The 15704-nt window shown below is 39.9% G+C and overlaps 2 protein-coding genes across 4 annotated transcripts in view; one reads left to right on the top strand and one right to left on the bottom strand.

The window, feature by feature from the left end:
- ABHD5 (abhydrolase domain containing 5, lysophosphatidic acid acyltransferase) overlaps positions 1-15704 on the top strand; it is a 294222-nt gene that overhangs the window by 220722 nt on the left and 57796 nt on the right. The window lies entirely within an intron of this gene.
- Positions 1-15704, bottom strand: part of ANO10 (anoctamin 10) — a 135475-nt gene that overhangs the window by 110060 nt on the left and 9711 nt on the right. For all 3 annotated transcript variants that reach the window (XM_061365310.1, XM_061365311.1, XM_061365308.1), the window contains exons 6-9: positions 14532-14587; positions 13919-13993; positions 12620-12802; positions 9452-9643 (exon numbers count right to left, since the gene is read on the bottom strand). In XM_061365310.1, the coding sequence (XP_061221294.1) occupies positions 9452-9643; positions 12620-12802; positions 13919-13993; positions 14532-14587 (506 nt within the window). The remainder of the gene's footprint in view (positions 1-9451; positions 9644-12619; positions 12803-13918; positions 13994-14531; positions 14588-15704) is intronic.

The raw sequence follows: 15704 nt of genomic DNA, 5'->3' as shown, positions 1-15704 counted from the left end.
TTAAGTCATTATTTTTAATTCATACAAAACAAATGCACTTCTACTATTAAAAATCTACACTAAAGGAAACCCAACATGACTGTAGAATCAATATTATAGTTTTTCAGTCTACTCCCTAGAATGAAATAAACTATTCTTGCAAAACCAAATGCTATTACCACATCTCCAGCTACACCTGGGACTTATGACCACAGCCTTATTTATCTGATGGTCACACCACTGGTAAATGCCACTATGCCACCAAGATGCTGGCAACATAAATTCAGACTAAGAAAATGCATCAAGTGTTTAAACACAGACTATAATTTACACATTTTAATGACTTAAAAATTGGAAAATACACAAGTGCATGGGTCCTGATGAAATCCATCCGCAGGTCCTGAAGGAGCTGGCAAATGAAGTTGCTAAACTGCTGGCCATCATATTTGAAAAATCGTGGCAGTCAGGTGAAGTTCCCGACGACTGGAAAAAGGGAAATATAACCCCCATTTTCAATAAGAGGAAAATAGATGACCCGGGCAATTACAGACCAGTCAGCCTCACTTCTGTGCCTGGCAAAATCTTGGAGCAGATTCTCCTGGAAGGCATGCTGAGGCACATGAAAAACAACAAGGTGCTTGGAGACAGCCAGCATGGCTTCACCAAGGGGAAATCCTGCCTGACCAATTTGGTGGCCTTCTATGATAGGGCTATAGGGGACAGCGGTAGAGCAGTTGATGTCATCTACCTGGACTTGTGTAAAGCGTTCGACACTGTCCCACACGACATCCTTGTCTCTAAATTGGAGAGACATCAATTTGATGGATGGACCACTTGGTGGATAAAGAACTGGCTGGATGGCCATACACAAAAGAGTTGTGGTGAATGGCACAACGTCTGGCTGGAAACCAGTAACGAGTGGTGTCCCTCAGGGATCAGTGTTGGGACAGGTCTTGTTTAACATCTTTGTCAGTGACATGGACAGTGGGATTGAGTGCGCCCTCAGGAAGTTTGCTGATGACACCAAGCTGTGTGGTTCGGTGGATACACTGGAGGGAAGGAATGCCATCCAGAGGGATCTTGACATGCTTGTGAGGTGGGCTGATGCCAACCTCATGAAGTTTAACCATGCCAAGTGCAAGGTCCTACACCTGGGTCGGAGCAATCCCAGGCACAGCTACAGGCTGGGCAGAGAAGAGATTCAGAGCAGCCCTGCAGAGAAGGACTTGGGGGTGCTGGTCGATGAGAAAATGAACATGAGCCGGCAGTGTGCGCTTGCAGCCCAGAAAGCCACCCATATCCTGGGCTGCATAAAAAGAAACGTGACCAGCAGGTTGAAGGATGTGATCCTGCCCCTTTACTCTGCCTCATGAGACCTCACTTGGAGTACTGTGTGCAGTTCTGGTGTCCTCAACATAAAAAGGACATAAAAATGTTGGAACAAGTCCAGAGGAGGGCCACCTCCCATATGAAGATACTCTGAGAAAGTTGGGGCTGTTCAGCCTGGAGAAGACTGCATGGAGACCTCATAGCGGCCTTCCAGTATCTGAAGGGGGCCTATAGGGATGCTGGGGAGGGACTCTTCATTAGGGACTGTAGTGATAGGACAAGGGGTAATGGGTTAAAAGTTAAACAGGGGAAGTTTAGATTGGATATAAGGAGGAAATTCTTTCGTGTTAGGGTGGTAAGGCACTGGTATAGGTTGCCCCGGGAGGTTGTGAATGCTCCATCCCTGGCAGTGTTCAAGGCCAGGCTGTACAGAGCCTTAGGTGACATGATTTAGTGAGAGGTGTTCCTGCCCATACAGGGGAGCTGGATCTTGATGATCTTAAGGTCTTTTCCAAACCTAACTGTTCTATGATTCTATGACTTAAAAGTTTTCTCCTGTAAGCTCCCTTCATTAAAACCTATGTATATGTATAATGACTGCACAGAATACTCAGTCTGCATATTTTTGCAGTATGTTTTATGTGAGGTTTCCTGATTTCATTTCTTCCATCTCCCATTTGTTTCATTTGGTACCAACATTTTAAACCCCACCAAATTAAATGATCCAGTAGTTTATTATTTCTCTGTCTCCATTACATATCATTACTAAAGTTATTAACTATAACTAGAATATGGATTGTCCCCTAGAAATTTCTTCCAACCTACTTCACATTCATTATGCCTACTATTACAGAATGCTGAAGTCTCTGGATGTGACTTGACAGCATTCTTTCTTTTCAGAAAAAAACGTTGGGTTTGGAGGAGTCTTACATGGTTATTTTCAGTCAGAATCAGGTTACTGACACAGCAGGCTCCAAACTAGCTGGTGCTAGCATGAGTGCATAGGCAAGAAGCCGAGGACAGGAAATCCTTAACCCGCTACTGCTAGTGTGAAATTGTTTAGATAAAACTACAGTGCTCAGGCTGTGCAGAAAGATCCAGATCCTGCTCACAGATCCAGGTTATTTTAAAATTAGTCAGCTTGAGTACAGGTAAACACAAGGGCACACAGCCAAGCACAGCTTAGGAATCCACGTACTTACCTACCATTCTTCCATGTTTTTTAAACCCTTGCTCAGCTCTATGCTTCTGAGATTGCATCAAATGTTACCATTTCTAAAATATGTTGGCTGTTGAGACAAGGGGGGGCACGAAATTACTAAATGGGATATAGAAATCTTTAGAAGTAGCTTTAAGTAGTGTTAAGTTTCATGACTTTGTAACAGTAGCAATGGAAAATTACTGAGGTGCAGGGTACATAGAGAAAAATATATAAAGAAAGTGCAGCTAGAGAACATCCTGAGAATTCTCACACGATAAATCGTTATAGTTGACATAGCTTTAAGAAAAAAACAGCCTAGAAAAACAGGACACAGGGATAAGGGGTATCTGGGAACTGCAGGTATCCAGGATGGGCTACAGTTAAACTAACTGATAAGTAGGAGGATGGATTATTATGTCTCTGGTGCTAACGAACCAATTAAACTGGTATGTGCATCTACTGCGCGTGCTTCAAAGGCTGCCAGAAGTGATGAAGTTTGTTGGAAGAAGTAAACGACCCTCAGAGACCACCACCACAATTCTGTACGCATGCGGGGAACTCTCTGGAAAGTGATGTAATCCATATGTAGCCTCATGAATATGTATGTATGCCCAGGAGCTATAAGAGGACGGCTTGTGTGGCAGTTAGAGACATACACGCTAGGTGGAGTTATCCCCCATGTCTCCCGGTGCCGTAATAAAGAATACCTGCTTGTCAGCTTGAAAACTTTGTTGGCAAGTTTGTTCCTGGAGTTTTCTCTGAATCAATTTGGCGACCCAGGTGGGACCCTCTCTGCACGGCTGCAGGACCCACTGAGGAGAGGGCTCCCTAGGGCCCTCGGGAATTTTTCCCGGAGGAACCCCTCAGCTCATTCGGATCGCTCCGGGAGCAGACAAGGACCATCTCCTAAAAGGTATTGTTTTCTTTTATATAGTCTGTAAGGTGCAGGGGGCACCTCGGTTTGGTAAATTGGTTTGGTAAACTGGTTTGGTAAATTGGTTTGGTAAGCGTACGCATGGTTTGGAAGCCTTCCGTAAATCGAGATAGGAAATCTCGTAGGTAAAGGCGTATACCCGGCTGCTAGCGTCCGTTCGGTATACACCCACAAGAAGCAGGGGGCTTCTTGTGGTTTGGGTCCTGCAAGATACAGGTGGTGTCTTGCAGAAAATGTTTTTGATTTTACTGGTATATACCCAAAGGAAGCAGGGGGCTTCTGTGGTTTGGGTCCTGCAAGACGCATGGGGTGTCTTGCAGAAAAGGTTAAAAAGTGTTCGGAATTTGGTTTGGTTTGTGGCCTGTTATAGTGCTGATTTTGGTCTTGTGATTTTGGGTATCGGTGAACTGTATTTAATTGTGGCCTGTTTGATAGAATTTTAGTCTCTGTATCTGTTTCAAGTGTTGTAACTGTGTGAGTGTGTCTGTGGGGTCCCATGTGTGTGTGAGAGTGAGAGATTAATAATGGGAAATCAGCAGAATGAGGAGATTATGAAAAAGAGTCCTTTAGGGTGCATTTTGGCACATTGGAAAGAACGAGGAGGGTCTGCTGGGGGCTCAGCAAATAAGAAAGCATTGATAAAATATTGTAACCAATGGTGGCCTTTGTATATTTTGGAAGATCAGGAAAAATGGCCTAAAAATGGAACTCTGAACTATAATACATTGTTACAATTAATGTTGTTTTTGAGGTGGCAGGGAAAATGGGATGAAGTAATATATGCAGATATGTTTTTCATGTTGCAAAATCACCCGGAATGGCAAAAAGAATGTGGAATTAATATAGCACCTTCAGATCCCTTAGTTTTAGCATTAGAAACAGAAAGGAAGCAAGCAGGGAATAGACTGGAAAGCTGTTGTTCTGGTTGTGATACTGGGGAAATTTGTTTGAAACTTAAGAAGCGAACTGAGGATAACAGGGTTGAGGATAGAATAGAGGATTACGTTTCCCCAAAAGTACCAGATCAGAGACCACCTCAGATTGAGGAGGAATCCTCTGATTCAGATGAGGAGCAGGAAAAAAACCAGAACAAAGTGTAAAACCAGAACAAAGTGTAAAACCAGAACAAAGCGTAAAACCAGAACAAAGCGTAAAACCAGAACAAAGCGTAAAACCAGAACAAAGCGTAAAACCAGAACAAAGCGTAAAACCAGAACAAAGCGTAAAACCAGAACAAAGCGTAAAACCAGAACAAAGCGTAAAACCAGAACAAAGCGTAAAACCAGAACAAAGTGTAAAACCAGAACAAAGTGTAAAACCAGAACAAAGTGTAAAACCAGAACAAAGTGTAAAACCAGAACAAAGTGTAAAACCAGAACAAAGTGTAAAACCAGAACAAAGTGTAAAACCAGAACAGTGTAAAACCAGAACAAAGTGTAAAACCAGAACAAAGTGTAAAACCAGAACAAAGTGTAAAACCAGAACAAAGTGTAAAACCAGAACAAAGTGTAAAACCAGAACAAAGTGTAAAACCAGAACAAAGTGTAAAACCAGAACAAAGTGTAAAACCAGAACAAAGTGTAAAACCAGAACAAAGTGTAAAGCAAATTTCCTCCTCTCCTGTTGCTTCCCGGGTTCGTAGTAAAGCTAAGACTGTTCTGCAAGCTCCTCTGAGGGAAGCAATGGGACCGGGGGGCATACCAAAATAAAAGTGAACTTTTCTCTAGGGGATTTGGATAATTGGAAGCAGATTGCAAAAGAGTATCGAAATGATCCTATAGGGGTAGCAAAGAAATTTGAGATACTGGTAAAAAGCCAGGATCCTGACTGGAAAGATATAGATGTAATCCTGGATGCATTAACAGAGACAGAAAAACAACTGGTTATAAAAACTGCTTGTACTCAGGTAAATGCTCAGATTACTGCAGGGGCGATAGAGGGGAGGGCTGAAGATCATATTCCCCTCTCAGCTCCAAACTGGGACTACGATGATGATAAAGATTATGCATCTTTGAAAAGATATCAGAATTGGATTAAATATGGGCTTGAAAATGCTATACCTAAAACGGTAAATTGGTCAGTGCTGTTTGAAATAAGACAGGGGCCGAAGGAGTCACCGACAGAGTTTCTGGATAAACTCAGAGGAGCTATGCAAAAATGCACCACACCGAATCCTTCCTCAGAGAAAGGAAAATTACAGCTTGCAAATTCCTTTGTGGGGCAGTCATCGGAGGGTATCAGGCGAAAGCTTCAAAAGTTATCTGTGACTGAAATAAAGGATATGGAAAAGTTGCTGGAAGTGGCTTGGAAAGTATACAGGAACAGAGAACAAGTTAAAGATACTAGGAAAGGTCATAACAACAGCTGCGATTGCAGCACTGGGGCAAGTGAATGAGGGATATAGTGGAATGAGAGGTCGTGGCCAAGGAATGGGAATGAGAGGCAGAGGTCGTGGCCGAGGCAGAGAGGGGGGTTATAAAAGAACTCCCCTCAGTCAGAATCAATGTGCAAACTGCAGAGGGTTTGGACACTGGAAATGGGAATGCCCGCAGGGAAAACAGACTCAATTGACCACTGAATTGGAATTAGATTGACGGGGACCTGGGGAATCTACCCTAGCGGATCCACTGGTTAAAATCAGGCTAGGGGCCACAGAAAAAGAAGTGGAATTTCTTATAGATAGTGGGGCAACTTACTCTGTTTTGAACCAAGATTTGACATTAAAAGGAAAAGAGTCTGTAATGGTTGTGGGAGCTACTGGCCATCAGGAAAAAGCATCCTTTCTAAGACCTTTAAAATACAAGATAGGAAAACAAATTGGGGTACATAAATTTCTATATATGCCAAATTCACCCAAATTATTATTCAGAAGAGATTTATTAGAACATTTGGAGGCAATTATAACCTTTAAAAGAGGCAAAATAGAACTAAAAGAGGACCAATTAATTGAAGCTATGAGTGTGTCATTAATTCAACAGGAAATCGAGAAGTCCAGTTCACCCGAAGTAGAAGAAACCCTCAATCAGGTATATCCAGGAGTCTGGGCATCAGAAATTCCAGGTAAGGCAAAGAATGCTTTGCCTATTAAAATTGAAATAAAAAGGGGGGCCTGCCCAGTTCGAATAAAACAGTATCCTCTAAGAATACAAGATAGAAGGGGAATTAAAGAAATAATTGACAAACTTTTAAGATATGGGCTATTAGTGGAATGTGAATCGGAATATAACACTCCTATTTTACCAGTAAAGAAAGCAGGTGGGAAAAGCTATAGGCTAGTTCCAGATTTGAGGGCAATAAATAAAATAGTGGAGGACACCCACCCTGTGGTGGCTAATCCATGTACATTATTGACCAAACTGAAATTAAATCAGAAATGGTTTGCCGTCCTGGATTTAAAGGACGCTTTCTTTTGCTTACCATTAGCCAAAGAAAGCCAAAATTTATTTGCTTTCGAATGGGAGAATCCTGACACAGGAAGAAAAACTCAATTAACTTGGACAGTATTACCTCAGGGGTTTAAAAACAGTCCAACAATTGTTGGAAATCAGCTAGCACAAGAATTAGAATCATGGAAGCCACCTACTCAGACGGGGACTCTGTTACAGTATGTGGATGACCTGTTAATTGCTACAGAAACAAAGGAAGAATGCATCCAGTGGACAGTTGAAATATTAAATTTTCTGGGACTGAATGGTTATCGGGTATCCAGACAAAAAGCCCAACTAATCCAAACCCGAGTTTCCTACCTAGGATATGAAATAAAGGAGGACAGAGAGAACTTGGAACTGCCAGGAAATAAGCCATTTGCAAGACTCCACGACCATCACTCATCAAGGAGCTCCGGACATTCCTGGGAATGACAGGATGGTGCAGACTCTGGATCCATGATTATGATGTTCTGGTAAGACCACTCTATGAACTGTTGAAGGGAAACCCTCCTTCTTTGGACTGGACTGATAAAAGCAGAGGAGGCTTTTAGAAATTTAAAGACAGAATTAATGAGAGCTCCAGCTCTGGGACTTCCGGATGTGACCAAACCATTTTGGCTATATTCCTATGAAAAACAAGGAATAGCCTTGGGGGTCCTTGCTCAGAAACTAGGACCATACAGAAGGGCAGTGGCGTATTTTTCAAAACAGCTGGATGAAGCGAGCAAAGGATGGCCCGGATGCCTAAGGGCTGTGGCAGCAGTCATCGTGAATATTGAAGAGGCCCGCAAATTCACCTTGGGACAAAAGATTACTGTACTAGTGTTCCATGTAGTATTGGCAGTCCTGGAGCAGAAAGGAGCCCACTAGTTATCTCCTTCACGTTTCTTAAAATACCAGGCCACCCTTGTAGAACAGGATGATACAGAAATTGTGGTCACTAACATTGTGAATCCAGGATCCTTTTTGCAGGAACAGTTGACAGAACCACTAACCCACGACTGCTTGACCACCATAGAGACTGTATATTTGAGCTGACCAGACTTGAAAGAAAACCCTCTGGAAGATGCTGATTCTTGGTTTACTGATGGTAGCAGCTTCATGAAAAAATGGTAAATGAAAGGCAGGATATGCTGTCACCACCACTTCACAGGTAATAGAAGCTAAACCTTTACCTGCAAACACCTCTGCACAGAAGGCAGAAATAATAGCATTAACAAGAGCCTTGGAATTGGCTAAAGGTAAAAGGATAAATATCTGGACTGATTCTAAATACGCATTTGGTGTGGTGCATGCACATGGTGCTATCTGGAAAGAACGAGGACTTTTGCATACACAAGGGAAACAGATTAAACATGCTACAGAAATTTTACAGTTACTGGAAGCTGTTCAGCTACCTGAAGAAGTAGCTATTATGTACTGTAAAGGACATCAACAAGGTGACTCTGATCAGGAAACTGGAAATAATTTGGCTGATTTTGAAGCCAAACGAGCAGCTGAACAATCTCAAATCATGTCCTTAATCCCTGATGGCAAACTAACAATTGAAAAATCTAAACTTAGGTACTCAAAAAAGGATAGAAAATTGATTGAGGATCTAGAGGGACAGGAAAATAAAGACGGTTGGGCTCAAATACCTGATGGTCGAACTGTAATTCCCTATTACCAGCTCTGGAAGTTAGTTCAGGAAGAACATAATAAAACTCATTGGGGTAGCAATTCTTTGTATAAATATTTAGACAAACAAATTGTAGGAAGGAATCTATACATCACGGTTCAATTAGTGACAAAACAATGTCAGTTATGTCTTAAGAATAATCCTAAAACTGAAAACAGAAATCAAATTGGGACAATTGGGAGAGGAAGTTATCCGGGACAGCAGTGGCAAATAGACTTTTCTGAGTTACCAAGAAAAGGGGGCTATTGATATTTGTTGGTGTTAACAGATACTTTTTCAGACTGGCCAGAAGCATTCCCTTGTAGGATAAATAATGCAAGACAGGTGATTAAAATATTATTAAATGAAATAATATTTTGGAGTACCAGCAGCAATTTCTTCCGACCGGGGTTCACACTTTAGTGCAAAATTGTTACAAGAAATTAGCAAAAAATTAGAAACTGATTGGCAACTACATGTTCCATATAGGCCTCAGACCAGTGGGCAAGTAAAAGATGAACCATCTGATTAAACAACAAATTAGTAAAATATGTCAGGAAACTAATTTATATTGGTACCAGGCATTGCCACTGGCTCTATTAGGAATTCAAACTAAACCCCGGTCAAAGAGTACTAAGGCAGTATCTGGCTGCTTTGCTTTGTTGCAGTTGCAACAGGAGTACAATACACATATCTACAAACACTAAAGGCTTTGTTTTCTTTTCAAAGGCAACTGGAAGACATCTGGTCAAAAATCCTACCAAAAAAAACCCAAAACACTTGGACATACAGTTGGATAGATACTATCCTAAGACACTGAAGAGAACAAAGTACCTGCTAAACTTTAAAGTGGCAGATAGGTCAAACAGCTTAAACATGTTTGCTGAAACCTCTTTCAAAATATATTAAGACACAGAAATTACCTGCCAAACACCAATATTTGCTGTGGGTTCTGCAAATGGACGCTTGTAAACATTACACATCTTTAAGGCATCAGAATATATTTCGGTGATGTTGTTTAACACTGCAAAGACAGCTGCCAGTGGATAAACACATGAAAAAAGACTCACATAGCCAAACTGTAAGAACAACTCCAGATAGTCATCAAAAGTTCCCTGAAAAAGCAAAAATAAGAACAAATTTTATCCACAAAAACTGTGAACAAACAAAGAATTAACAATATAGTTATAAATGTGCTGCCTCATCCCAAATCAGTTGCTTCGAATAACTGGTGATAGAAAACAACAACAAACAACCCAACCATCTAGTTAACCTGGAATGCTTCAATTACTTAAAACTTCTTAATAAGAGGAGGTCGAAGTTTTTCTTTTTGCCTAATGCATTTTTTGCGAGTCATACTTTTTATCCTTATTACATGAAGTAATTGTATAACACATTAATCTCATTCATGTTCCTGGCTAGTCCAGTGAAACAGTTACAGAATGAATTGTGTGGGACTGGAAAATAGCACCAGGCATTTACACTGGCAGAACATTCTCCCAAAAGCACTGTGACAAGAAAAGTCCTAGTATTTCAGACTGTCTATGAAAGACCTAACCAGAAAGGTCAGCTGGTAGATAGACGACTCTTTTCTGGTATTTCTACTTGCTTATTTCAAATGGGGTGAACCAGAATCAGTGGCACACTGGAAGGCTGAAATGACAGAATGCAGCACTGACATCTGAAAGGAACAGTTAGTGCAACAAAAAACCCTGTTTTAGCAACTCTGCAGCGCATCTATCACCTGATCTTTAAACCAAGAATGTGGGTACATAAATGCTGATTATTCGCATGTAGATCATTATATATATTTGCATATCAGTTTTCTATTACTTATAATATTCATAGATTGCAGCAATTATTTGTGAAAGTGAAGAACCATCTTCAAGTAATTTTCAAGCTGCACACTACATAGTTGGGTGTGCAGCTTAACTTAAAACCACTGAGATTTTTCTATGGAAACATTTTGTACAAACTCTGAATTTTACTAAGGTCATCGTTAGGGACACTTGTCCGGGATCACTCATGGGAGTAGCAGTCACACATTTGTCCCTGCTATCACTTTCTCAGACAACTGTTGCAAGCAGGGAGCAATCCTTCTGAGTTCCTACTGCTGGTAACTGCACAATATTCCCATTGCTTCCTCACACCTTTCTTATTTGTTTCCCCAGTACCTATCGACTTTTAGAGTATGAAAATAAAAGGAGTATTTCTTTTCCTCCTACTCAATTAATGACACTTTTTGCAGAAAAAGGAGTCTGATATGATGTTAAAGCAATTACCAAGTGTGCCATTGTCACCCACAGGAGCGGCACATGAACTATTTCATCAAGGGAACAGAATCAACAAAGAAATTCAGGGAAAAAATGAACTAGAAAAGAGAAGCAGAAAGTTTTAAAATACATATACTGCAAGATGTTTTTACAGCTTAAACTCAGTTAAAGGCTGGAGATTTGAAAAGTGAGAGAGAAAGAGGACAAAAAAGAGAATTAAATGCTAGAGTAAGTGAAAGAAAACAGAAGAGCCTGAAACACAGAATTCTGTCAAGACTCCTGCTAAACTCGTCTACTAAACATAGTCAAATGCTTCCCCCTTGTGACAGATTTAATTTAAGAAATACTCTTGGCTGCTGGCAGCTCACAGCTTGCAGACAAATCAGTGGTCTAGTATCATATATTCACAAGCACAGCACAATTAAAATCTTTAGATTCAAAATAACACTAAGGCCTTGAGTAAACAGTATCTTGAACTGAAACTGGGGCTAGCAGTGGACAACTCCAAGGCAAAACTGTACCTATAACTGACCTGTCGGGTCCCAGTGGTAAACTATTCAGGGCAGAACAGTTCAACAGGTGCAGATATATTGATCCAGACCTGCACAAAAAGCACTACACAGTGCGACTCAGAGACAACGCACTGGCTTTTCATGTGCCAGCTGAGAATGAGAAGTCAGCTCAGGTCTAAGAGGCAGAACTTACTTTTGTCACGTATATCCATGCCTCATGCCAACACACAGCTTTTAGAGCTCTGTTATTTGCAGGCACAGTGGTGGACTGTGCTGACTTACCAGTTCAGACACTAATGCAGGGATTTCTGTTGTGTTCTCCCTTTACAGACAGACACGTTCTCTAAATCTGTTTCCCTCCATCTAATATGTTGGAAATACCAACCTTCCCAGAGGAAGCCAAGTGTTAACATTTGTACAGTTTTCCAATTGCAAAGGTAGTATTTCTTTTTCCTCTTCCCACTTCATGGCATTTTATGCAATAAGAGAGGAATCTGACATAGTATTACTAACACATTTCAAACTGTCTTACACAAAAGGTTCACTGTCTACATATAATTCTTACTCTGTGAAAGTATAAATCATACAGTATTAAGACTCTTGTGACTATGCTTGCAGCATCTGATCAAGCAAGCTGTCAGTCAGTCTGTAAGGCCTTAGCATATACACTGATGTCTACTTTGTCAATTCCTTTAGAACTGCACGTACTACATTGCAAAAATCTGTTAAATACGATTAAAATTAAAAGAGGTGGTCAGGAATAGAACTAGGAAGACAGCAAATGCCAAAGCTGTAGTTTTAAGAAGCAAGAACTTCCAGCAGTAGTACTGGTTTGCAGAATTAGTCTCTTCTGCACCCTCCATTTCTGGCACCATGCAGACTAAGTGCACTCTCTCGGGCTATATTAATTGACAGTTTAAACTACTATCGCTGCAAAACCAAACTAAAACAGAGACAGTCTCCCCCTTCCCTATGCCAAGCTACTCATCACTGTAGCTTTCAAGCTACCCTTGGAGATTAAGGGCATATTACATAAGTACTTCTTCCAGTGATACAGGGTTAGGTCATTCCAGATTCAGCTGTTCATTCCTATCCTTCATTCTAGTGTAACTGGGATCCTGCACTGTTTCGTTTTCTTGATCCAGCACATCACAAAGCTGTATAAACAACACTATTAGCAGAACTGACGAAGCTGGAAATAAGCTGCCAGGCCAGAGAGCCAGAAATATTTCAGGTTGCACAGGTTCATATCTTTGTCAACTACAACCCAGAAAAGTCTGAACTCATTTACAGTAATAAAACATACACAATAGGTGCCCATTTCTTTCTCCAAGTTGACTTGTTCAACTAATGACAGGTCTTTATCAATTTTCGGAGAACACAGGCGTTCCTTCATCCTCTTGTTATACCTCTTTCGGAGCCAGTAAGGAAGCAAGGACTCTGACAACTGATTGAGGATCTGCGAAGTTATCAGCAAAGTGGCCAAGCTCTTAAGTTACAAAAAAAAGAAAAAAAAAAAAAAAGAAGAAAAAGTAATTAAAATTAATAGAACTGTGATAAACCTACGATAGTTTCCAATTCTGTGCACTCTAGTAACACTGTAAGTTGTTATACTATGACAAAAGAGGGCCAGCCTAACGAAACTAGCAACAGCATATGAAAAGTATAGGTGTTCTAGTCCCCCTTAGAATCACAGAAAAGTTAGGGTTGGAAAGGACCTTCAGATCATCTAGTTCTAGCCCCCCTGCCATGGGCAGGGACACCTCACACTAGACCATGTTGCTCAAGGCTCTGTCCAACCTGGCCTTGAACACTGCCAAGGATGGAGCATTTACCACTTCTTTGGGCAACCTGTTCCAGTGCCTCACCACCCTGACAGAAAAGAACTTCTCCATTAATTTTTCTGTGCTGAAAACAACAAAATAGACTTAGATGTCTAAGTACTTCATGCATCTGGACATCTCTTGGAGACAGTACAGTAAACATTGGAGTATATTACATGTCACAAATGTCATGTCTGGTATAGGTATGTCAATTGTTTTGCTAAAGCTCTCTTCAGAGAAGAGAGATCTTGAGTTAAAGTTCTGCTGTTCTGTTTATTACATTTAAAGAAAAAAATGTCTTTTTCTTATACCTGATTTTCATGCATTTGAGTGCAAAAAATATTAACAAAAGAAAGCTGATGGAAAATACCAACTACAAATTATTTTGGTTTTATTTATTCTCAGCTCCACACGGTAGTCATAAACTTGATCCTCAAGAGCATCTCATTAAGAGCGCTAGAGAGAAAACCATTTTATAACAAAAGGGGAAAGAAGAAGGAAATGAATTTTTTCCAGCCTCATCTGTGTGAGGGAATAATGAATTTATTAGAAAACAGTTCCTCATTTAAACAAAGGGAAAAACTGCTCCATTCCAATTACAATTCTGCAACTGTGCCAGAGGAACTGAAATACAAATGTTGGCTGTCTAAGAAAATACATAGGAAATATATTCATTGTCAAGTTAGTATTTTAGAAAAGCAATTAAAAACTAAAGTCCTGTTTCAGTCAATCCTTTATTTTTCTAAATTTGTCAACATTCTGAAGATGTTCTTGAAACTCACCTGCCTCAAAAGGTGCATATCAAACAGCACAAAGGCAATGTAGAAGAGAGATGCAAAACAATTTAAGAAGTTGAACTGCAAACAAAAATCTGTTATTAGTACTTAAGCAAAAGTTCAAATGCAGAATATCATCTAACTTAACCTGACTAACAGTTTCCACGCACATATTCATTAAAATTTTCAATTATGGTCTTACTCAGATTTTCATTTGACAAGCTTAATACTTTTCTAAAGCATGGTGTACAAAGAAAACTAAAGTTCAATTATGAAATGTGGACATTAAAAATAAGATGTCACCTTCTACTTAACTTTCATCTTTTGGTAGTTTCCCCATAGGTAATACAATAAAAGGGATGCACTAATCTCAATTTAGGATAATGATTTTTTTTCAGACAAATATTTTATTAAAATATGTGTTGGATGACAGATCTCTCAACATGTACAACTGTTCCTCAATATATATTAGTTACGCTTTATATTTAATCGCTTCAAGAGGGTTTATAACCAAGAGAAATATTCCCTACTTCTAAAATGAGACATAATCACAGTATTGTACATCTGAAAAATCATAATCAAGCTCTGAAGTTTATATATACTTATACTGCATACTTACCACTAAAACTTTCAGAATTAAATGATTTTGATATGAAGATTCCAGCCTGTGATTTTCTAAAATACCAACAAGATTATTGATTAGTGAACAGCAAAAGCACTTGCCAATATCATAGAATCATAGAATAGTTAGGGTTGAAAAGGACCTTAAGATCACCTAGTTCCAACCCCCCTGTCATGGACAGGGACTCCTCACACTAAACTATCTCACCCAAGGCTTCGTCCAACCTGGCCTTGAACACTGCCAGACACTGTTATACAAAGAGTAAACAGACACTTTTCCTCTATCTCAAAATCACTTAACTAAGAGGTTTTGGGGAATAGCTCCTCAAGCACTTCATGGCAGAAAGAATTTATACTATACCAGTATCTCTCTTGACCTGTCAAGCTAATCTGATGCACAGTATTAATGTTCATATTTTCGGATACGACTCCAGTCCTTTTTCTACTGCAAAGGTTTTTCCTTTTATATCTTTCTTCCTCAGGAGAGCTGCTTTATAACAGAGAAAACACCCATCCTTCTCAATACTTAATAAAATGTGCCTAGTTATTGATTGTTCTCTGGCTGAATAAATGCAAAGCTAAATTGGAATACATTATGAAAATCAGTATCAGATTTGATTCAAACCCAGTAAATGCTCACAGAAATATTCCCATCCATGTCCAAGGGATTTAGATCAGACCCTAAGTTCTAAAGCAAGGCTAGAGTACATGAAGTTCAACAGATGCATTACTCATTCTAAAACCAAGATTTTCCAGTTCATTTCAAATAAACTATTGGCAGCTAATGTTTGAGGAAGGCTGGTTACTAGGGGTGTGGAGACAGTGTTCTCGCAGGAGAATGGATAATTGGTACTTAAACTCTGAATAATCCTGAAAGATACAGCAAGGCCATGAGAGGCCCGAGGAAGCCTAAACAAGCAAGATAAGAAGAAGCTGAAATTCACCAAGTTAATGAGAACTGTGGACTGTTGGCAAGCTTTTGAGGTCAAGTTCTCACACCTGTGCTTAACCAATTACATATTAGTCACTAAGGGTCTTCAAGATATGTATCCAATCATAATATGCCAAATCACTGTAAGTGCATGTAAGAAGTAGCATATAAGGGGTTAAGGCTTTGTAATAAATGGCTTTTGTCTGATCATATTGATCTCTGACTGGGTCCATATATTTT

Source organism: Neopsephotus bourkii, unplaced genomic scaffold, assembly GCF_033783945.1.
Source record: "Neopsephotus bourkii isolate Nb327-2 ecotype Australia unplaced genomic scaffold, CSIRO-AGI_Nbou_v1 NB_1280, whole genome shotgun sequence".
Taxonomy (NCBI): Eukaryota; Metazoa; Chordata; class Aves; order Psittaciformes; family Psittacidae; genus Neopsephotus; species Neopsephotus bourkii.
Note: the sequence above shows the minus strand (reverse complement) of the source record. Positions and strands in the feature narration are given on the sequence as shown.